At 44.1% G+C, this 25,444-nt stretch overlaps 1 protein-coding gene across 1 annotated transcript in view; it reads left to right on the forward strand.

Annotated features, from left to right (window-relative positions):
- The window catches only part of RFX3 (regulatory factor X3), a 688,772-nt gene that overhangs the window by 633,271 nt on the left and 30,057 nt on the right, over positions 1-25,444 (forward strand). The window contains exon 16 of the mRNA XM_086961210.1: positions 6,622-6,775. Coding sequence (XP_086817336.1) covers positions 6,622-6,775 — 154 coding nt within the window. The remainder of the gene's footprint in view (positions 1-6,621; positions 6,776-25,444) is intronic.

A 25,444-nucleotide genomic window follows, 5' to 3' on the forward strand; every position in this document is an offset into this window, starting at 1 on the left:
TTGTAAATGTATGCGTGGTAAAAGCATATAAAATTTAATGGCATTGCGGAATCATGGTACTTTCGCAATGAAAGTATGCGGAGTGATGGTATGCGGAAAGAAAGTTGCGGTATAATGGATGTTTACCCTCCCCCGGTAAGTACATTGGTGGCACGGCGGCCCACATCTCCAGCAACATACTCATATTTTTTCACCACCCATTTTAAAAATGCACAAGTCTCTCTCATTGATGGCCAGCACTGACATACACTTTTAGACACACATCCCGCCACAAGTTCTAGAATTGCGAGCTTTAGAGCTGGGGAGCTACGTTCGAATCTCGCCATCAGCTCAACATCCTGTGATTCCAGGCAAATCGCTTTGTCTCCCCGTGCCTACCACAAATGAATGTGTTCTTCTGTAAAGTAAATTGTGCTCATGCCATATTGTCGAGTTCGCGCTATGTAATATTGCAAGGAAAAATAAAGTAGGGAAACTCGAGTTCACACACTACTGAACGCGCACTCTTAAGTGCATCAGCAGTGCACTGTGAATTGGAGCGTTTCACAGGCCTGTCCCAGATAAGCAATGCTATAAAAACGAAATCCTACAAATCAATATACTACTGGCCGGCAGCAATTCATACCCGGACAATGTCGGGACTGGCTGCAAAGTATATATATATAGTGGCGGTGGTGTTGTTGGACTTAACGAAAATAAAATAATTGCACCATCCATCTGGGTTTGCCTCGTCTGCTTGTCCATCCCTGGAGTGTGCTTAGAGGACGACTTTTGGTGATATATATATATATATATATATATACATACATAACAATCTATCTCCCCCAGAGGGGGAGATAGATTGTTATGTCTGCGCAGACTGGAGTCGCGACATATAATAGACATGCAGACCAAACAGCCCGGTGGGCTTAACATTGGGGAGGAACTCACAATACATTTGGGAAGATAATGTGATAGGTTGGTACAACATTGAATTTTGTGTCTATAAGGGATCAATAGAAATGTGATATTAATCTCTGCACAGAGATGTACTGTTACTGTGATCAGTTCATTCTGCTTTCTTTTCGTCTTCCTTTTCTTCTTCTTATACCTTTATAAATTTTCTTATACCTTTATATCTTTCCCCTTTCACTTCTCCATTTTATCAGTATATGTAACGGAATATTATTGTATTTTGACCCATGGATAGAACTAGGTCTATTAACTAACTCACCAAGATGAAATTGAAGGGGCAGTTCAAGGTCAAATGTGATTCCATAAGTCGATTCACGGCTATATTATGAGAATTGTAATTGTTACATTTTATTGAAATGAGATATCAAATGGGTGTTTTGTTAACACATTGCGGTCATGTTACCATAACATTAGTCGGTGACGTGCCGATACACGGCGAGATTGTATTATTGATCACCGACAGGGGACGAAATATCCCATTGATGGGTTTAAATTATAGGAGTGCTCACCAGTACATATAATGAGAAATGAACCCCATGTAATTGATAGATGACTGCACAGTTTTAATATGGTGTTTAATTTAATTGAATCACAAATTCATTGTAAAATCGCAATTTGGGCAATGAGTTTGCCGGTGACATGCTGATACACAGCAGGATTAAGTTTAGCCAGACCGGCAATGGCATAACACTAAAATATCACTTTAAATTGTGCTATCGTTTGTGGAGAAGAACCCACTTCGAAATGGCTGCCCGTTGCGATGTAATTTATGTGTCCATCATTCCTTTCATCGACAGAAAGTAAGGTGTATATAATGTGTCGGAAAGACATGGAAATGTAAACACTGACGAAGGACTCTTAGGTCTGAAACGCGTCTGTTTTTGTCCGTGGCTGATTAAACTGTTGCTGCATAACCCCCGTGAGTGCGTTATCGTTTTTGGAAAAAGGAAACGATTGGAGCATTGGAGATATATATATATATATATATATATAATATATATATATATATATATATATATATATATATATATATATATATATATATATATATATATATATATATATATATATATATATATATATATATATATATATATATATATATATATACATCTTTTGGATCAGATTTTTGCAAATCTTCTTACATTGTCTACTGCACCTCCTATTCAACTTGGTTGGTCGGACCACTTTGCTGTTCCTTTTTCTATTGTTTCTTCTTCGGCCCCCTTACCTCGTACTTCTGTCTTGCATGAAACACAGAACTGGTCTCTACTTGATATGAAGGCCCTTAATAAGCAGCTTTTAAAGGGCCACTTCCTCTATTACATCTCAACTGGACCTGGATCAGCTTTTGGTAGATCACTGGCTGTCAGAGGCTATTGATTCTACTCTTCCTCTCTCCACCAAATCTCAACATAGGGTGCTTCCCCCTGCTCCGTGGTTTACTGACTCTCTTATACTTGATAAACAACGTAGTAAAGTTTTGGAGAGACAGTGGAGAAAGCACTATGCGCCAGAACCCAAAGTTGCCTATCTGGAGGCACTGAAAAAATACCCTGCTCTATGCAGATCAACTTGTGCTTCCTTTTACACGAATAAAATTATGACTGCGCAAAACTCCCAAAAAAACTGATTTAAAGTTGTGACAGAGCTTTCTACATCAAGTACGTTCTTGCCGTCTCCTTCAATTTTGTTACATCTTCGCAACAATCTTGCGCTGTTTTTCCATAATAAAGTTGTGTCTGTCAACTGCCAGCTTGATTCAGACTCCTCCCTTCATGAGAGCGTCATCTTCCGGACCTCTCATCCGTTGAGTCTTGTCAAGTTAAGGCCGGGCTCCCACTTGAATTGATCTCTCTGAAAAATCTGGGACCCATCAAGTCTGGCTCACCTCTTGACCTTCTCCCTCCATCTAAGCTCAGACTTTTGGATGAGTCTGCCCTTGGTGTGAGTCTTACTCTTCTCAGTTCCTCTCTAAATCTTGGGTAGGTGCCCTGAAATTGGAAGCACGCTCTCGTACTCCCATTGCTGAAAAAGACTGGTCTGGATCCCCTCTGCTGGTCTAATTACCAGCCCATATCTCTTCTTTCTACCTTTTCTAAAGTACTGGAAAGATATATTAACTCAACTCTCTGCACATGTGATACTGCATAAGTTATTCCACCCGTCACAGTCTGGCTTTCGTCCTGGTCATAGTGCCAAATCCACTCCGCTTGGGTTCACAGAGGACCTCAGGCAGCAACTTGACTGTGGTGGTACTGCAGCACTCATCTTATTGGATTTGAGTGCAGCCTTTTGACACAGAATTCCATTCTGGTGGATCGCTTGAAGTCTCAGGATTTGGAGGTGTGGCCTTGCAGTGGGTGATCTCTATTTTGGAGGATTGCTCCTTTCAAGTTTTTTCACATTCCTCAAAATCTAACTCAGAAGCCTTAACATCGGGAGTACCACTAGGCTCGATCCGGAGTCCTCTACTTTTCAATCTTTATGTTCGCCCTTTGGCGGACATTACAGAAAAATCTGGGTTGACCATCTTCTCTTAAGCAGACTATACACAGATAATTTTTTCTCTTTCATCTGCTCAGCATCAGGACGCTTCACTACTTCAGCTTGGACTGCGTAACATTTCCTTGTGGATGTCCAGCAATGGTTTAAAGCTGAATGGGTGCAAGACTCAGGTCCTCATCTTGGGGAACAATCCTGAGCTCTGGGGAGCGAGCCATTAGCCTGTCCCTTTAGGATCTTTCCCACTCCAGTCCCGAGGGTTAAGAACTTGGGTTTTACCATTGATAGTAAACTTTCTCTTGGAGCCCAAGTGTCTGGACCCACGTCTGGAGTCACCTCAGCTTGCTTTGCGGTCCTTAAATGGCTTAAGAAAATTCTTTGGCTAATTCCACCAGCTGCCCAAAGAACCGTTGTGCAGGCCTTGGTGATCTCCAGACTTGATTATGGAAATGTACTGTATTTGGGTGCGGACTAGGCCTCCGTCCGCCGTCTCCAGCTTATTCAAAATGCGGCTGCCCACCTGCTTATTCGGTTGCCTCGGTACGCCCGTTTCCCCTCTGCTTCATCAACTTCACTGGCTCAAGATACACAAACGTATTGAGTTCAAGGCCCTTTGTTACATGTTCCAAGCTTAGCATGGCTTGGCCCCCTTCTACATACAAAGACTTGTCAAGCCCTACCAACCCACTCGTAAACTGAGATCGGCCAGCCTTTCTCTTTTCTCAGATCCTAGAGTGCGGCGGACCAGTATGGGTGGCCTCTCGTTCTCTTACCTGGACCTTAAATTGTGGAATTTCCTTCCATTGGAACTCAGGACTTGTCGGTCTCTCCTGGCCTTTCGTAAAAAGTTGAAGACTTTTCTTTATAGTCCGGTTTAATTCCATGCTTCCAACTAACCTCAACCTCGCTTGTTCTGCTCAGCGCTGGGAAACCGTGTTTTATAGCTGTGCGCTGTATAAATCTTTTAAATAAATAAATGCATGAGAGGTGAAACATTGAGTCTGTCATGATGTTCTTCCTTCTACATGGATAGGTGGTTTATGCCATGATATTTTAATGTGTAGCAGTTATAAAGTAAGGTATTTAGCCATATCAGGATACAAGGCACCCAGTAACTGAGATAAGATTTTACTGAATAGGCCTTGTGGTTATAGGCAGAGCAGTTTTCCTCTGCCAAATTATTGCAATATCGATTGTGTGAGGGCTAGTATTATTTGTTTCATGCCATTGACACTCTGCTGTGGTAATAACAAGATTTGTCCTTTGCAGTGTAATAATACATGTATGAATGTGTGTTTATTAGTATATGTGTAGGTAGGTATTTTTTTTCATTGGTATGGCATACAATAAAAATATATCCAGATGTGCAGAGTATAATATGCCATTTATTAATATTGTTGGGTGTGGGGAAGGGACATAACTTGCAAGAAGAGAAGCGAGGCCTTGAGTAGGTATCACTGCCCCTCTCCATCCTCAGTACTGAGGTTCGATCCCTAAGAATCTTTGACACTGACCCCATGCCCTGTCTCAGACAATCAACAATCTTGCTCCATATAACTACTCATGTAACTTCACCTCAGGCTCCTTAGTAACAGAGAATACTAAAAAAGAGAGGTTGTATTGCTTTGAACTAGTCCTTTTCAAAAGGATTCATATCATCAACCATACTCAATCTAAGATCAATCTCAGAGGACATTTCTTCTCTCATCTTCTGTCAAAAAGATGTCCAGCTTTTGGTATAGAGATTTCGGACCTAAGCTCACTCAAAAATTTAAAATCTTCCTTGTACACTACGAATCTCACTCATTAAGTACCAAGAAATGTAAAATAATAAATTCTCAGATTATTTAATTGCTGTACAGCCCTCCGTTCAGTATGTTGTGGTATCTGCTACATTTGAGAAAATAATACAGGGAAAGGAAAAGACCATCTCTCACAACAGTGACCTTTCGTTCTGTACGGTCATGCTTGAACACACATCTGCCAAAGTCTGGGTTTGTGTTGTGGTATGCGATGGACTGTTTCACCGCTCTTATCTCCTAGAAGTATGGAGATCACTTTCTGTTCTTGCCTGGAGAGGGCTGGAGCGTCTTATAGCTGTAACTGTCAAATGATATCAATGTTTTCATAGCCCTACAAAGCTACAATATTTTAAAAACTAATGCAGTGTATAGCAAATCCTTAGTCTTAACTCAGGACACTTAGTATATGGATCTTTACTTTACCTTTTGTGAGCTTAACCTCTTTAGCCCCACCATAGATATTGTCATTACAGGGAAAGAGGTTTGAAACTGATATCATGGCATCCCAGTGCTCTTTAAGATGTAATGGTTCTACCCCAGCTTTCAAGCTTCCAAGCCGGGTATCATGCAAGGAATAATTTTGCAATGGTAACGTGCATTCTGGCCCTCAGTAATATGAATACCGCCATCTTGTCGTCTTTGGTTTTCAAGTGGGAATGTGTCAAAATTTCCAAATTTGATTCGCCCCTATGACTTTATTCCATGCTATCTGACATATTTGGAGATACCCTCAATCTCGCTTTTAATCAAACGTTGGCAAAGCCAGTAGGTATGGCTTTGGCATTTTAACCGTTTGGCGTTGTCAGTGCTTGTTTTGTCTTGTCATTGTTCTTGCATATCGTTATTGGCAGGGAAGCTGCTGGGCCATCCTCAATCTAAAAAAGATAGATAAAAATGGACATACCTGCATTTCTTGTCAGTGCTGGAGGATTGCTTCACATCTCTAATTAGTTTTACGACTGTAGATAAATTAACATCAGCTTTCACTTTTATATTAAATATGAAACCAGGCTCTTTAATACATAACTGTCAATAAAAGATATTTACAATATGAACTATGTTTATGTCAATGTTACATTCTAGAGGTGAGAACCACCTGATGGAAATACGATTTAGCTCGTTTTTATATAGTGCTGCATACTTACTTCATTTATGCCACTTCTGAGCTCTGTAAATAACAGGTGTTAAAATTCCCAGTTTAATGGTACTCAAAAGTGAAGAGATCATTAGATGAATACTGAAGATGCCCTGTCAGGTATTCTGAAATGTAGACCATATGACTTAGGATACTGTGATCAGTTTTGAAAAGTGTATATATTGTACTGTACTTTATGAAATCATGCTTGTCTTTTTTACATAGTTCCATGGTGATTAGAGATTTAACCTTACGAAGTGCTGCTAGCTTTGGCTCCTTCCACCTAATTCGCCTGCTGTACGATGAGTACATGTTTTACTTAGTTGAACATCGAGTTGCCCTAGCAACGGGAGAGACGCCTATTGCAGTCATGGGAGAGGTGAGTAGATACTCTTGAACATATTACCGGTTGCTCTATCATTAAGATGTATAAATGCGACTGGGCTCTGGGCAGCTCAAAGCATTTACCAGATAAATATAGAAAATACATTTTCTTCTGGGAATCACAGGGCATACAACGAGTATTTGCAAAGTTTGCAAAGGACCTCTGCCACCGTAGCTCCTACAATAAGGTAAAGTTTAAAGTTCGGACCTACTTAAAATGTTGTGCTCTTTAAATTTTGGCTCCAGTACGATATATTCATAATTTCCCCAAATTTCTCCAATAGCATGAATTGGATTAAAAGAGTCAAACTAGCATGAGTGGTAGCCTCTAAGGCATCTTACATGGACCTGCAGTAGGTTAGTGCCTGAATACAATTATATAAAAATAATTACATAAAAATTCTAAGCAAAAACTACTGTTTCTAGTGGAAATGTATGCAAAATGTAATTTTAATTGTATTTGTATAGTGCTCAGATATGTACATGTAAGTTGTATTTAATAAACTCAGACTTTCAAGTGTTGCTATACTTTAGGTTAATTTATTTGTTTTTATATATATTTTTTGTAATTCAATAGTGAAGCAATTGTAGATATATAATTATGATACAAGATTTACTTATTTATGCAGTCCCCTATATACATGTTAAACATAGAATAATATAACCATAAGTAATATGTACATTTGTTATAAATAAAGATTAATATAACCATATGTACATTTGTTAAGCAGAACTAGCTAATATCTATATATTTATAAACATAATTATTATACACATTTATGCAAAGCAATACACATATGTAGGTTCACATCTATAGTCCAAATAAATGCTTATATACAGAGGGAATGATGTGTATATATATGTTTGAGTATGGTAGTTATGTGGGGAAGAGCCAACTCTTGAGAAGTCTTCTGAAGATGAGGTAGTTATCTGTGGATCTTATGTTTGGGGGTAAAGAAATCATTAGTTTGACTGCTTAAACAGCGAAGGATTTGTCACCTATGGTTTTGTTCTTGTATGGTGGGATTTTTAGGAGGTTCATTTTCTAAATGTATTGGTAATTGTATTCCTGATGAAGAGTGGTCCTTTTCCATGTATGACTTTGTGGGTGATACAAAGCAGCTTGAATGTGGATCTTCTGGCGATGGATAACCAATGTAGGGGGGCCTTGAAAGCAGGGTTGATGTGGGCTTGTCGCTTTATATGTAAGAGTTGTCTGGCAGTAGAGTTCTTACTCCGTTGTAGTCTTTTCATAGTTGTTAAAGATGATCCGTGGCAGAGGCTATTGGCATAATCAAGTTCAGACAGAACAAGTGAGATAGTTGCCTGGACCTTCTGTGGAAATCACAGGTAGGGTAAGATGTGTCGCAGTTTTTATAGTAACAAAGCTTGATTTTGCTAGTTTGTCCACTTGGCATTCATTGATCGCTTGGAGTCCATGTTAATTCTAAGGTTTCTTACTTCCTAAGATACTTTAAGCGGTGTTCCCAGATCGTTAGGCCAGGCGGCGAGTGGGTCATAATTTTTCCAAAAGCCACACTTGAGTGTTTACGTTCTAGAAGCTTTCAATTTGAGATGGCTCCATATCAACCAGTGATCCATGGCTCTGAGACAACAGAAAATGTGTGAGTTTCCAATGTCTTTGGGGCTTTCCAGTTGAAGGAGTATTTGTGTGTCATTTGGATAGTTATAACATGTGAGATTGAATTGATTGATCAGTGCCAGTAATGACTTCATTTAAATGTTGAAAAGCATATGTGAAACGATAGGGCCTTGAGACATCCCTGCTTTCATGAAGTACGGTTTGGACGAGAAAGGCGAGTATGGATTACATTAGTTCCTTTTTGAAGGTAGGATGTGATCCAGTCAAGAGCAGTCCCCTCTATGCTGGCTTCGTAGAGTCTTTGTATTAGAATGTCATAGCCCCCATTTCAAAGGCAGCTGAGAGGTCCAAGAGAAGTAGTGCAGCAACCCCGTTCTGGACAACTATGTTCTGAAGGTCATCCCAGGTGGCTAAGAGGGCAGATCCTGTGCCTCTTCCTGGAAGGAATCCTGTCTGGATGTCTGAAAGTATGGAATTATCTTCAGTGAATTGTGACATCTGAGCGAATGCAGCTCTTTCTATCAGTTTGCCCAGGAAAGGTCCCTTTGTAATTGGTCTGTAGTTGTCGGGATTAAGTGGGTCTAGGCTTGTTTTCTTTAGTAATGGGCGTATGTATGACTTTTTGAGATTTTCTGGAAATATTCTCATATTTCATGAATTGTTGATGAGCAGAGGTAGTTAAAGGGTAGCAGAGGTAGCTAAAAGAATTTTCTTGAAAGTTTGTGGCGGACACAGGTCAAATGGGCTGCCGGCAGTCCTGCTTGCTTTGACCTGGTCCATCAATTCATTGTGTGATACTTGTTGGAAGGAATGGAGAGGCTGGGTTAGCATACTCTTCAAGTATTTTTTTGGAAAAGGGTTGTGCTGGTGTTTTTTCTTTGTTTTAAATAGGAGTTCAATGTGGCTGCTTTGGTTGTGTAATGAATTGCAAGTTTGCCTTTGAAATCTTGAGTAATGGAAAGTGCTCCTTCTAGGCAATTTGGTTCATGAAATACAGTGAGAGTTTTATGGAATTCTTTATTTGGACATTTAGCATTTTAAATTCTGTCTTAATAGGTTTTTTTTATTTCGCTTTTTTATCACTGACTTGTATAATCTGTTAAGTTTTTGTAGGTGCAGTTTGTCTTGATTGGTGTTTGTTTTGAGCCAGGTACGTTGTAGCTTTCTAATTTTCTGTTTTCTCTCAGGTGCCTGTTTTCTTTTGTTCTGTTGCCTTGTTTCTAGTGGGTTTAGGATATCAAAAGCTTCCTGTAGCCACTCGTATAGTTTTTGAACTGAATTTATTGTGTTTAGATCTGTACTGGATGTTGTGTTTCTAAGTGTTCAAAATTGAGTTGATAGGTGGATGGATATGTTGTTTTAGGTGTGTTGCTTTGTGTTGTTTATGTTGGAAAGCAAGCAGATGGTGGCCAGACCATGTGACTGGAGTCATTGTTTGAAAGGTAACTAGTTCTGTATTTGCATAAATGACATCTAGCATGTGTCCAGCGATGTGTGTGGGTTTGTGGACGATCTAATGTAGGTTCAGTGCGTCTAAGCGAGTGATGATTGTTTTTGGATGTGGCATATTGGGTTTGTCGCATCAAATGTTTAGGTCACCCAGAATAGTGTTATAATGTTTAAAACTGTGTCTAGAAGTGTGTCAGTGAATGTTGCATTGCTAGGTGGAGTTCCCTAAAAGAGCAGGAAGTTACAGGAGGAAAATGGTGTAGGGTTGCATCTGGCGAAGAAGGCCTCACAACCTTTTATGGAGATGCCATCAGCTTTAGTGATATTTAATGTTTTGACTACAACAGGTAGGCCACCTCCTCTTTTGCCTATACGATTTTGTGTGATAGTTTGATAGCCTAGAGCATGGATACTCACAAACTTTCTTTCGGGGGCCAAATTTACATTTTGTGGCCGAAGGCTATTCTGGTGGTGGCGGGGTCAGTGAGAGGTGAGGCAAGAGTAAAAAAAAAACCTCTGACCATGAGATCGAACACAGGCCCCTGCAGTGGACTCATTAGTCCACTGAGCCTCCAGACCCGGCATACACACATCTATCTATCTATCTATCTATCTATCTATCTATATCTGTCTCTATCTGTCGTTCTCTGTCTGTCTGCCTGTCTCTTTCTCTCTGTCTGTCTCTCTTTGTATCTGTCTGTCTGTCTCTCTCTGTCTGTCCGTCTCTGTCTCTCTCTGCCTGTCTTTCTCTCTATGTCTGTCCATCTGTCTCTGTCTGTCCGTCTCTCTATGTCTGTCTCTGTCTGTTTGTCTCTCTCTGTGCCTCTCTTGGTCTGTCGCTCTCCAGGTGCAATTGTCCAAATTCTGAATGTGCTTACATCTACTGTTCATGGATAGTGACTCAAAGATGAAGCTGCTGTGGGAGAAGAGGACGTCGCCTGCAACACGAAACAGGAAGCTTCCCAAAAGGCCCTTTAAAAGTCAGCAGTGAAAGTGTACAGCTGAATTTTAAAGGGCTTTTTGGTAAGCTTTCCGTAGGTGCTGTGTATGATGTTACAGAGGCCGGCAGTAAGCACAGAAGATGGCTGCAGGAGCATACGTAGTGAATACGTATTTAATAGGTATTCACTACGTATCCTCCTGTTGTCGTCTTCTGTGTTTACTGCCGGCCTCGCTTGAAATGTAGAAACTGCAAGGCAAGGTCTGTGGGCCACCAATGAAGGCCTGCCAGGCCACTGGCAGCCTGCGTGGCGTACTATGAGTACCATGGGCCTAGAGGAACGGCTTCATGAAGTATTGGACCATGTCCTTCTAACAACCTGCAGCCATCAACCTCTTCCTACCAATACTGACTACTGTCAGACTTAAGGAACCGTTAGACACCATTCATCACATGAATTCCCATGTACTACTTAGTGATGCTACGTAACCTTTGCAGCATTTAGAAGTCAGCTGCCCGGAAAATCTCACTCTAAAAGGCCACCTGGACTATATGCTACAAGAAGGCTGCTTTGGGGTCCAAGCTCGGCAAAGATGGGTGCTAACTGGTGCACTGAGTTGGAAGGGCACTACTTGGGAGAAAAGAACTCCTAAGTCCTAAGGTCATAAGAAGGGATAAAATAAAAAGAGTCACTAAGGCCGATGGCATTGAAAGTTCTAGCAAGTGCTACAAGAACCACACTGAGGCATAATTTGACTCCATGCAGTAAATTAAAGAGAGCAAGTGCACTAGCTAGCCCATTGACCCATGGTCATATACAGAGGGGAGACCAGATTGCCAGCAAAGCCCAGAGCCACATACATGTCACTGTCCAAATAAAAAAGAAAAACTAGAGGAACACAGATCCAACGCAAAGGCGGGGTCGCGCTACAACGTTCCACCCTCTTCACTTGGAGGGAGGCATAAGCACAGCAGAATCGGACATGAGTGTGATGTCACACTGTTCTGTATGTGTGACGGACAAGTGAGAGTGATTTAATGGCAGTCATTACAGGACTAAGATTTCTTAAAATGCAGAAAATAGGTAGTGCCACAGCAACTGAAGAAGAGATTCTCTAACCTCAAAACTACAACAGTGACCATATGATTTCAGAGTTTTAATTCTGGTGGCACATGCAACAAATAATATCAGGTCAACATGGTTTGGCATCGTACATATAATTGGCAAATTGGAAAGAATACAAATGAATTGTGAAAGAAATGTACCAAAACAGATGTTAGGAGACTTTTTTTTGTTTTAATTTTAACAAACATAACAACAATCGCATGACATATTTACACTATGCATGAATAATCCTAATCATAGACTTCCCAATTAATCCAACAAAAACAAAAAAAAACAACAAAAAAATCATAAGACTACAAATTATAAAATGAAGACACAAAAACTCCCCATCCTTCCTGAACGTAAATTAAAAAGTCTTGTTGGAATAATAAAGCCTCTCCCATCCAGTCACTCATACCTCGCATCCAGGCCTCCCCAACTCCCCCCTTGCGACCCCTAGTTCACATCACTCTGCTCAGTTTCTGCTGCCCTTTGCAGACGAAAGAGTCGTAGGAGCTCTCAAATGTCCTTTGGTCTCGAGATTGTTGGTAATTCTTCCTCATACGTTTCTATGTTATCTTTGCAATAGACCAAGTTCTTTATCCAGTGTTCCACTTTCGGTGTACATCTCCCACCCCACGTAATTGCCACTCGCCGTGTAGCCATTAGTAGGGCCAGTCGTACAAATCTACCACCCACTCCCTTGACGTGAGGCACACAGCACAGCAGGCAGACAAGAGGAGTGCACTGTAGCTCCACAGCTGCCATAGCCTTTATATCTCTAACCACAGACTCCCAAAACTCAGTCACCCTCCTACATCCCCAAACAAAATGCAGAAAATCAGCATTCTCCTGTCCGCAACGTGCACTGCATCCAGACTCACGCAATCCGAATCGATGCAACAGTGCTGGGGTATAACACACCTGGTGTATATATTTAAAATATTCTGTAAACTTCTGTTCATAATAAGTGTACCCGTTAACTCGCACACATACTTCCAATCTTTCTCCGATATCGGATCAGGTAAACAGGCATGCCATCTCTCCCAACTTCTGTCCAGCTGGCTAACGCATTCTTCCTTGATCAACCTATACAACCTGGATATCAGTTTTTTATTAGTGGGAGTGGTAAGCACAAACTGTAGAGACAGCAATGTGGGAGGTTCGAGAGGGTAAGTAACGTAGTGAACCCTGACGGCGTGCCTCAGTCTATGCATCGCGAACATGAACAGCAACTTTGGGTTGCTGATGTATTGCAGGGCATCCAGTGTGATAAATGACCCTTCTGAGTATAAATCTTGCATCAGTTGAAAGCCTGCCTCTTTAAGCAACCGCATCAATGGCGCTTCATGGGTCACTGACAGCGCAGCATGATGTTCTATGTACATGGCTGGTGCGTACAGTGGCAGTTTGCTCACCAGACGCCCTATCTCCTGCCAGGCAGCTATGGACGTGTCCACTGCATTTATCTCCGTTTTGGAGTTCCACGTGTTTGGTGTGTGATCATGCTGTGTAATGGCACCGGATATGCATCCCCCTCCTCTACCGCGACAAGCGGAGTAAACGCATGCGTTCTTATCCAATAAAACGTATATTGCGCTTGCACACTCAAATAATAGACAGAGAAGTCCTGCGCCCCAAAACCTCCTTTGTCATAATCACTTGTGAGGACCGACCATTTCACTCGAGCATATTTGCCTCCCAGACAAGATGAAGCAAGGTCCCCAGGAGAGTGCTAAGGAACCTCTTCGTCAGCGCAATCAGGATGTTAGTACACAAGTACAAAAACTGCTGCAAGACCACCATCTTAAATAGCGCAATACGATCCGCCAAGGAGAGCGCAAAAGATACCCATTCCTCCACCAGTTGTTCTAGTTTGGTGTATGCTCTCCCATAGTTCTCACATATCACTGTATCCGGGTCTCTATGGACCCAGACTCCGAGATATTTTATTGGGTCCACAGTCCACACCAGCGGGAAATCCATCTCCGTCAGAGGAATAACAATGGATTCATCCCAATTGACTAAAAGGCCCGACAAGCACCCAAACCTCACAAACTCCCTCAGCAGCTGAGCCAAATACCATGAGGGCTCACGCACAAAAAGCACCATATCATCCGCTTATAGCGAGATGGCAACTGGGCGATAGTTAAAGTTTAGCGCTGTTTCCCTATTTCGCTGCCTAATGACGCACACTAGTGGTTCCAATATAATCGCAAAAAGCAGCGAAGGCAACGGACAACCTTGGCGAATGCCCCTCTTTATGTGAAACGGGTCGGACGTCAAACCTCAAACACGAACCCTGGCTGATGATTCCACATACAACACCCTTATCCACTGTATAAATAAAGGCTGGAATCCTATGCGCTGAAGTATAAAAACATATATTTCCCGTCGACCGAATCGAACGCTTTGGCTGCGCCAAGCAGTACCGCCGCGTCCGACATGCTTAGTTCTAATACGTGAAGCAGGGAAAATATAGTTCGAAGATTGTGGGAGGTAGACCTGTCAGGAATATAGCCCGACAGGTCAGGCAGCACCAGTCACGGCATCAGGGGTTGCAATTTAACTGCTAAGATCTTGGCAAGGATCTTGGCATCTATATTAATCAGCGACAGGGGACGATAAGAGTCACACTTATCTGGGGGCTTGTCTTTCTTGAATAGTGTTATTATCAGTGCCTGCCGTAACGATGGCGATAGTTTCACCGCCTCATGTGCCTCAGCATACATCTCCAGTAGAAATGGAGCAATCAAGTCAGCATATGTTTTATAAAATTTGACCGTCGGGCCATCTGGTCCCAGCGCCTTCCCGTTGGTAGTGGCTAGAGTAACAGCCTTAATGTCCTCAACATCGATAGGTAAGCTTAAATATTCTCTATGAGCATCCGACAGCCAAGCACACGCTAAATCCTCCAGGTACCCTTCTAACCCGGCTGTTAACGCTTCTCCTTTGGACTTATATAAATCTGCGTAGAAGTCGCGGAATTGCTCAGTAATGGCTAGTGAGTGATAGTGCTCCCTCCAGTGTGAATCTGTGATCCTATATATATATATATGAGTTTGCTCCATGCGGTCCCTGATCTTGCGTGCTACTGTACGCCCCGGTCTCCCTCCCTCTCCGTACTGTCGCGCCGCATGTATACGTGAAAGGTATTGTATTTCAGTTTCAGCTAAAGTATCATATTCCAATATCAGTTTGTGTATGCGTGCCAAGATATCTGCCGCCGAAGCCGCTGAATAGCTACGCTCTTCTCAGTTTTGTGTGGTTGCGCTCTAATATCTTTCAAAAGGCCTGCAGTGGTACCAATGCACCCCCCCCCCCCCCCCCTGATTGTTGCCTTAAAAGCCTCCCACAACGTGGAGGCCTCATCCCCCAACCCTTAGTGAGTAAAAGTAAAAAGTATTGTTCAATGGCTTCCCGCACTGTAGCTTCATACACCGGATCAAGCAATGCCTCCGACTCTAGCCGCCACTTAAAAGGACGATGTATGGCCGTCTGGATCATTATATCTAACTGTACCGGATTGTGGTCTGATAACTTATGTGGTAAGGTTACAACCTTCAGTACCCATTCTATTGAATCCCCGCCCAGAAGCCAGTATTCCAGACACAACCAGCTGTAGTGCAATTGTGTCGCATGTGTTCCTTCTTTCACCAGGGGGTTTCTCACTCTCCACACGTCTCTCAATCCGAATTCTACCATAGAACTCTTCGCACATTGGGCTACATTGGGAGTTTGATGCGACAGTGGATTGGACTTATGTAGTTCAGGATTCAAGTAGGTGTTCAAATCCCTTCCCCACAGAATATCAGCTTCCAGCCAGACCCTCAGTTTAGCATACATCCGCAAAAAACACCCCAGGTCATCTGCAATAGGCCTGTACATTCTAACAATAGTTACAGACGAGCCTCCCAATTTGCACTGCAGCATTGTGCAACGTCCTTCCTCATCGACATATGTTCGAGCAGGTATAAATTCTACACCCCTTTTAATCAGAATCAGGGTTCCTCTGTCATATGATGAAAACGACGACGCCAGTTTAAAACCCTTCCATCTTGCAGCAATACCTCTCTCTGTATGCCTAGTGAAATGTGTTTCCTGCAACAAGGCTATATATATGTCATGGCAAATCAGATAGACCAAAACCTGTCGTACTTTTTTAGGAGAATTGAGTCCCCTCAAATTCCACATCAACAATGTGTATCACTCACCCATATCGGAACTGACTAACTCCTAACTACTCAAGAAGTAACGCAATTGACAGCAGAAGGGCAGCACCACTACTATAGACAGTCACCTCACCACAATGCTCAGCTCTCACCCAAACCGGCATCAATGCAATTATCACAAAAATAATAATATACAACACATACCCCACACTTTCCACCCACCGCCCCGCCCACTGCAACCTCCCAATTAGGTCGAGACCATGTCCTACCCCCCACCCACACATCTTCCCCATCTACCATACTTCTCAACATATGGGGAACACCCATTGGGGGGGGGGGGGAGGATCAGCAGCGAACACTCACTCAATGGTGAGATTTGCCAGAATTGAACTGTGTGGCACACCTGTGCTCCGTAAACCATTAATGTGGTCAACAGCTAACACGCCGACCTTGCACAAATCAACATAACTACATGTAACAATGTGGCCCATGTACAGGGGACACGTCCCCTATCTGCAACTGTTAACACTCTCAAGGTCAGATCAGCAAACAACTGCAACTCTACTATAAATCTACACATTTCCATCAAGATGAAAACAATGTCACAAACACTAATCAGTGTCCTCTAAATTAGTCGAAGCTGATTGGCTCCCCGTCTCGTCCGATCGGGCCTGGATTTGCAGATGTGTTTTGAAAATTTTAGGGCTGACTTTGAGTCTGTAAAGAAGTGCGCTTGTCCCTCATGAGATATTTTCAGTTTGGCAGGGTACAGCATCGCATAAGGGACAGAAGCAGTTTGCAGCAATTTCTTCACCGGCACAAATTCTCTCTGCGCTGCCTGCACCGCCGGGGTATAGTCAGGAAAAAAGGACAAGTTGTCGCCCTTATAGTTAATTGGGGGCCTTAGCCCTGGCCTCCCGCAGAACGGCGTCTCTGTCAGCATAGTTCAGTAGGCGCGCAATGATCGGGCGCTCCCGGTTTAGGACTGGGGCCCAACGAACGGTGTGCCCACTCAATGATCATTACTGTGCAGCACCCCACAGTAGGCTGGGAAATATGGCCACCCACTGAGGCGCACACCACAGGTGAATACAGAGGTTCAACACGGTCTTGAAGACAGCCTTCAGTTGACTCCTGCAGTCACTGCCACCCAGGCATCAGCCAGCCAGGTCTCAGATATCGGCCCCACATAGAATGAGTCTAAACTGTTATCGAGCCATTCCCAGCAGTGTTGCAGCACAATCCGGCATCTGCCACCAAAGCTCCCTGCTGCTGTCTAGCCGGAGCACGGCCACCCTGTTATATACTTTATATGCCACCAATGATGTAGACCATGCCACCCAGGATGCCCCACGGTCACGCCAGGACCTTCACGCGCTCTCAGGCTGCGGACATGACCCTTTCCCCCGCAGCTCAAAAGCACCAGCAGTGCCCTGAACACCCAAGCCCGCAAAAGCAGACTAGGCCTTGTATCAAGTATCCAAACTGGCACCTCCAAGTCATGGGCGTCAAGTCTGCTCAGCCACCCACTAGTCGGCCTGCTCTGGCCCTCCCAGATACCATTGTGCACTGTGACAGGGGCACCTAAGTAAGGCCGCACAGCCCAACCAGCACCCGGTCCAGTACACGGCTCCCACCCACTCACCGCGCCTCCTCCGGGTCACCAGTCGCGCCAAGCACCATCCAGGTCGGATAGCCGAATCTGGCGAGCGGAGCTCCCTCAAGAGGCATCCATTCCGCCTCACGCCGTAGCCACGCCCCCCAGATGTTAGGAGACTTGTGTGGTATTAAAGAGGTGGTCCAAAGAAATACTGACAGATCCAGCTTACTGCTGGTATTGTCAGTAGAAAAGGTAAACAATCACATGACCTGGCAGCCTAAATGCATCAACTTTTTGCACAATAATTCAAACACAATAAAGCAGTATTTAAAACGAAAATATACCAATATAAGTAAATATGAGCAGGAAATCACTTGGAATGTTACACAGTGTAGACCATGCCTTTGTTATCAGGTTGAAGCAGAAGTGGCAGTCCTCATCCTGGCATTAAAATTAGAGTTTCAGTAGGGATGGCAAAGCGCTGACACTATTAGTCCCTTTGGTTTTAGATGACTAAAATTCTTCCATACTGGGGGCTACTGTGGCTGAGCAAGGAATGGCAGAACTGAGGCTGATGCTAAGAAACAGTCTAAGCATCATTGAAAGCTGGTTGTGTGAGTGGCTCAGTAAGGTGTTCTAGCATTCAGGGAAGGCATTGTGGGATGATTGGCACTCAAGAGGTGGCTCAAGTGAACTGTCAGTTGAAGAAGGAAGCTCGGCATTGTTAGATCTGGGGTCTCTAGTTGGCAATGGTATTCACCTTCGTCCAAATAGGGACCCTTACTTCTAAGTTAGCATAAGGGGATTAAACTCCTAAACAACACCTGCTCACCCCCTTGGTAGCTTGGCACGAGCTGACAGGCTTATCTCAGAGGCATTGTGTTAAGCATTTGTGAATATACACAGTAATACAGTGAAAACCCTACAGATGGACACAACACAGGTTTTATAAAAAATAAGTATTCTTTATATAGGCTTAACACAAGACCACAAACGACAAAAATCCCCAATACTACACTTAATATTGATAAAAAGTTGCTTAGTTCAAGTTGATGAGAAATGCGACAAAGTTCTCAACAAAGTACCTGGATGCGTAACGCAAAGTAAATAAAAGGCTCGCAAAAGGGGAGATGCGTTCGTTCCTTGATCCGGGGGAGATGATGCGTCATGCCTCAATGCTTGTGCAGAGTAGGGGATGCGTCGTAATCCTTACCAGTGCGGAGGTGATGCGTAGATTGTCAGCCTGCAGGCCCGTTGCGGTGCGCAAGATGGCGCCTTGATGCGATGCGATGATCCGGTTGAGATGCGAGAAGATGGCGCCCTTGATGCGGCGATGCGATGATGATGCGTAGAGGCCCTGGCAGCCTTGCGACGGCATTGTACTTTGGAGCCGCGACAAGCCCTGCGACACGCTTCTCCGGTGATACGATGGTGACTCTTTCGATGGCGTCATGCTTCTCTGGTGATGCGACAGCAGGCAGCTTTGATGAACACTTGCTTCCAGGGAGATGCGGCGAAGGCTCGCTTCTCGGGCGATGCGATGATTTCCGCTGCGGCGGCAACACTCTTCCTCTCTATGCATCGCGCTTCCAGCTCCCAGCGACACGCAAATGCCTGGAGTTAAGAATTCCCAGCAAGGAAATTCAGAGGGGTGCTGGAGGTGAAGTATTTTGTCCCTGAGACTTCAGCAGGAGGCAAGCACAGTTCAAGCCCTTGGAGAATATTCTGGAAATGATGAAAGTCCTTAAAAAGTTCCTTCTCCTTTCCTTGGCGATGAAGCAACCACTGCAGGCCAACCCAGCAAACAGCACACTCGCAGAGGGGCAGTCAAACTCCTGCAGCTTCTTTGGTTCTTCTCCTTGGCAAATGGTTTCTTGTTCCAGAAGTGATCCAAGGTCCTTGGGACTGGGTCCCACTATTTATACCCCAAAATCCTTTGAATTCTGAAGTCAGAGAGGCCTCTGCCTAGTCCAAACCAGTTCCTGAGCACTCTGTTAACATGACTCTCTTTCACTGTGCACTGCAGAGTCATCAGACGCCCCACAGGAGGTGGAGCCAGCACAGGGGAAGGAAGATACAGCTCTGGAGCACTTTGTTGACATGATTCATTCTCTCCTTTCTCAGTGCAGGGCAGAGACATCAGACAAGCCATAGGAGGTGGAGCCAGCATTATAGAGGGAAGGCTCAGCCCTATTCAGGTCCCAGGTGCAACTCCTCCCTCCCATCTAGATGCAGATCTCTCTATTCACCACTGGGCTGCCCCAGCCTGTCTCCTGAAATCCCCCCGCCCTGTCACTCACAAACCCAGACAAGGAATACACAACCTAGCAGAGGCAGGCCTGGATAGTTAGGTAAGAAAATACCGACTTTCTAAAAGTGGTATTTTCAAACACAGAATATTAAAACCAACTTTACTAAAAGATGTATTTTATTATTCTGAGTTCAGACATACAAATTCGAATTTCTACCATGTTCCCTGAGTCAGTTAGGATTATAAGAATGTAATAATCTAACTGCCCATTCTGGCCTTGGGAGAACAGGTAGCCTTTAATAGTGAAAACAAAAATGGCTGTAATTCACTATTTGGACATGCCACACACACCAGAGCATGTCCTACATTATACTTGCAATGCACCCTGCCCTAGGGCCTACCATAGGGGTTTCTAATTTGAAGCAAAGGGAAGGTTTAGGGAGTGGCAAGTGGGTGCACTTGGCCAAGTCAACATGGCAGTGCTACACTGCACATAGGCCTTGCAATGGCAGGCCTGAGATACACTTTACAAGCTGCTTCTGTGGGTGGCGCATAGAGTGCTGCAAGCTCACCTGCAGCATTTGATTTACAAGCCCTGGGCACACATGGTGCACTATACTGGGGGCTGACAGGTAAATCAAATATCCCAATCATGGAATCACCAATTAGTACATCAATGTAACGTAGGGAACACTTGCACTGTAGCACTGATTAGCCGAGGCACAGTGCCCAAAGCATAGAACCAGCAAAAACATATCAAAACAGAGGAGGCAATCCGTCAAAATGGAAGGGAGACTCCCGCTAATGATGCCAGGTCTAACAGGCATCCTAAGCACCGGTGTTGCCTAATGCGACCCAATGATCTGCTGTTTGTGCTAGTAGAATGGGCATGGGATCCTGGCTATCGGATAAAGTGGGTTTGGTCTACGGGAAATGCTGTAGGGGTCAGAGTGAAGTTGCATGTTCATGGGCACTGTAGGTAGTTTATGATTGTGCGGCAGCCGATGGCCGAGCCTCCTGGCAGCTGTGGGTCCCGTGGTTACGAATACATGGATTGGGTATCTCATTCCATAGCCTTGCGGATGGTATGGAATGAGAGCTGGGGGATCATGAATGTGATGCTGCTGCATAAAATATCTTGCAGCAGTTGTTCACCTTCAACTTCATTGTAGGACTGGGCAGAAGTATGTAGAGTTCCATCGATCTAGCACAAGTGGGAAGGTTTGCATCAGCCTGCTTATAAGTAGTATACACACTGTCCGCCTACACAATGTTGATAACATTGACTGGACTCGTCAAAGCAAGGTAAACGGAGACTGAATTACCGAATCGCTTGAGCGATTGGCAAAGGGCTCCTATTGTTCTGAAAATAATTTGCTGCATTCTAGATCTTGCGCATTGTATTTTAACATGTACATTTTTAAATTCACGCTGCCCATACCATATCAAGCACCCCCTTCCCCGGTCCACCACTGACGTAGTCAGATTGTTGTGGAGGGAAGGCGCCCCGGAAGTGATTACTACTTCCCAGTTGCTTGCGGCACGCAGGTCAGCAGGCTAGTTGTTCTGCCACGTCCAACTATAAAAGAATGATGCTGTTCCGGTCGCGCATTGGGCGCGCCAAAGGCGAGCCCGTCTGCGCCTGGACCGGGCCCAGGGCCACCCTCCCTGGTCAGCCCAGCCAGGCAATCCATAAAAAACGTATGCGGTACACATCTGAACAACTAGCAATCATACGTTCCTCCTGAAACTACCCTACCAACTGCCCCAGTTTTGAAATGGGGAATAATGCTTCTCAGCATGCAAAGTGTTGTCCTAACTGTAGCTTCTCCCTGAACATCCACCAGGCAGCACTTCACTCAGCCAGTACCACCCCCCCACCCACAAACATGCATTTGGCCTTGATAAACGCTCGCTCCTTACCAAAACACAAATATGAAATCCAGTCTTTTATTGAGAATCTGAATCTAGACATCTTAATCATAACTGAAACCTGGGGGGATTCAGCAGCTGGGCCTGACTTCCACACAGCAACACCAGAAGGGTACGCGAGCTGCAGATTTGATAGACAAAATACAAAAGGAGGAGGACTGGCCATCATATCAGGGGAACACTTTCTCATTAAAGCAGAACTAACCCCCACCAACATCTGTGAAGCCTGTTACTTCTCCATTACAATCCCGCAATTTCCGCCCTTTAAAGGTATTTTACTATACCGACCCCCAGGATCTCGAGCAGAATTCCTGTCATCTTTAAGCACCCTATTACAGAGTTAGTTGCTGGTGAAAATCACTTTGCCATAATAGGAGATATTAACTTTCATTTAAAGTCACTGGACGACCAAAACACCATAACTCTACTGGCTGAACTAAAGGTGGTAGGCCTCACACAAATTGTTACCTCGCCCACACATTCAGCTGGGCATACTCTGGATGGAATCTTCTCCAACCACCCTCGTCGCATCCTAGGACATATCCTACCACTACACTGGACAGACAATTACACTATTCTTTTTAACATTCAACACAGCAAGAATCACTGCCCCCTCCTAAATCACCAACTCCCTGGACAGTTCAAAGCCTGGAGCAATATCGATCTCCAGAAATTCCATTCAACCTTACTCTCAAATCAACCAGACCTTCCCCCGACTGACCCTGAAGCAGCGGCCATCATATACACAAGCTGGATAAATGATGCAGTTACCAAATCAGTACCTATCAAAGTAGGTCCAACAACCGAGCCACCGTCTCTGCACCTTGGTTCTCGGAGGTCCTAAGGTGCGAAAAGCAAACATGCAGACACCTTGAACGCAGTTGGCGTTCACTCTTAAACGCATCCTGATTTCAGCTAAGAGCAATTGTTATTGTAATCAGATTGACTCAACAAAATACCCGGCCAAACAATTGTTCCAAGTAGTCTCCAAACTGGCTGAGCATGGCTCAACCACCCCTATCACCGCCACTCAGACACTTTGCAACCCACTAGCCACATATTTCCAAAAGAAAGTTTGCACCATCTATAACAACTTTACTCTCAACAACTCCTCGAGCACTCCCGTGGCTAACCCCAACAAGTCCAGCACTCCAACTTACCCCGCTTCTATCCAAGAAAATAATATCACTGACACCTCACAAACCCCTACCTTTGAAGAATTCAGTCAAGTCGATCAGGTTCTCATCTCACATCTCATCACCTCCATGAAATCAGGGTCCCCCGAAGATCCATGCCCACCTGCCACCCTTAAACTTAATCCTGATCTCATAGGATCCAATTTGGCCAAAATACTTAACTCTATGTTCAATACCGGTATATACCCTGCCATATGGAAAAAGACGGTGATCAAGCCCTTCATAAAAAAGCCAACCTAGATCCAGCTGACACAGCCAGTTATAGACCCCTTGCTTCGCTGCCTCTTCCAGCTAAAATTGCAGAGAAGATAATGAATACTCAATTGGCAAGTTTCATCGAACAACATCACTTGCTAGATGATACACAGTTTGGCTTCAGAAGGTGACATGGCACAGAAACCGCCCTCAAAGAGTCGGATGAGATTAAAAAAATCATGGATGCTGGAGGAGCAGCGGTTCTCGCCCTGCTGGACCTCTCAGCAGCATTTGACACGGTCGACCACACCACCTTGATCGACCGTGCCACTACACTAGGTATTTGTCATAAGGCCAGGGCCATCCGCGCGTCGTTCCTGGCATATTGTTCACAATTGTAAATTGATACTTGTATAGCACACTACTCACCCGCAAGGGTCTCAAGGCGCTTGTACGAATACCGCTGTGGAACCCATCCTGGCTTTCCCTGTGAGGCGTCCACTCCTGGGCACCCCCAAGGTGGAGGCCAGGCATCCTTAGCAATGTAGGGGGGGACAATCAGTCATGCTTGGCTCATGTGCCTCCCCCGCATTCTCCTTTCCATGCGGAGTACCCCAGGGATCCTCGCTAAGCCAGACACTGTTTAATATCTATGTGTCGGACTTGGCGAGGCTCATCAAAACATACAACCTGGTGCTTACCTCAGACGCCGACGACACTCAACTAGTGTTAGTAATACATAATGATGGTGTAAAGGTCGCAGCCAACTTCCAGAATGGAATGCTTGCCATAAGCTCCTGGATGACTAACAACTCCCTGAGATTGAACTCTAGGAAGACCGAAGTTATGATCTTCGGTAATCTCTCACCAGCACGGTCATCTCCGTGGTGGCCATCAGACCTAGGTACTCCCCCCTCTCCAGTCACAAAAGTCAGAAACCTTGGAGTCATTTTTGACGCCAAACTAACTTTTATGCACCATGCAAATTTGGTGGTATCATCAGCCTTCTACACCATCAAAATCATAAAAACACTTATCCCATATCTCCCTCCCTCAGCCGCCAAAACACTGATCAGTACACTGGTTATGTCCAAAGTAGTCTATTGTAACGGATAATTCATCAATGCACAAAAAAAGTTCTTAAAAAGCTCCAGCTGATTCAAAACGCAGCAGCAAGGCTGCTGACAGGCACTCCTAAATTTGAGCCCATTTCTAACGTAGTCCGACAATTGCACTGGTTACCAATTAAAAACAAATCCAAGTTCAAGGCCCTCTGCATAGCTTATAAGGCCATACACACCACAGATCCTGTTTTTCTCTAACAGTCTCTCCAACCCTACATTCCACACAGACAATTGCGTTCCTCCAATGCTAACTCGCTTACCGTTCCCTGCACAAAAAAAGCCTCCTGGGGCGACAGATCATTTATAGTTGCCACCACTAAACTCTGGAACAGGCTTCCCTCACACATTAAGACCAGCCCCACTCTGCTCATCATTAGGAAGCAGATAAAGACCTGGCTCTTTAATCAGTGATTCACTATGTTCGCTTGCTCAGTCATCAGTCCACCAGCGCCGAGACACCTTCGGGCATTTGTGCGCTCTACAAAATGCATGAATAAATAAATAAATAACTAGCTATGGTGCATCCAATAACCCTGGGCAGGGTCTCTGGAGATATGTTGTGACTGACTTGCTTACTGCACAATTAAATGTCCAACTAGACAATTTGCTTTGCCTTTGTTCTCATTGCTAAATAAGGCGTTTTTCCATTAAGTTGATCTCTCCTGCATGAGCATATTATGTACCTTGACTCTGTTGACCATAAAGCCCTGGACCTTCTCAGGTCAGGGATCATCATCATCATGCTTTCCAGAAAAAGATACAACTCAAGCATTAAACACTTCCTAAAAACCAAGTTCTTCTAATAAGACGTCTGAAACAAAGTAGTAGTGTACGAGAGTAGTAGCAGCGATGGCTAATATTAAATGCTAATGAAGGCATATAAGTACGCCTCAAATCGTCGGCCAAAATCAAACTGGAACATAACACTAGCAGCACAAAGCACTTGAAAAACACCCCCTTACCATAAGCCATGCTCTTGCTCTCAAAGTATACACAAGTGTGACTCCTCTGCAGGGAAAGTGTTCGAGAAGAGCTGGTGGTGGGATTGAACCTGCAGGTACAGGATAATACTCGAACAAGACTGTCAGTAGTTCAGA

Source organism: Lissotriton vulgaris, chromosome 3_1 (genome assembly GCF_964263255.1).
Source record: "Lissotriton vulgaris chromosome 3_1, aLisVul1.2, whole genome shotgun sequence".
Classification (NCBI taxonomy): domain Eukaryota; kingdom Metazoa; phylum Chordata; class Amphibia; order Caudata; family Salamandridae; genus Lissotriton; species Lissotriton vulgaris.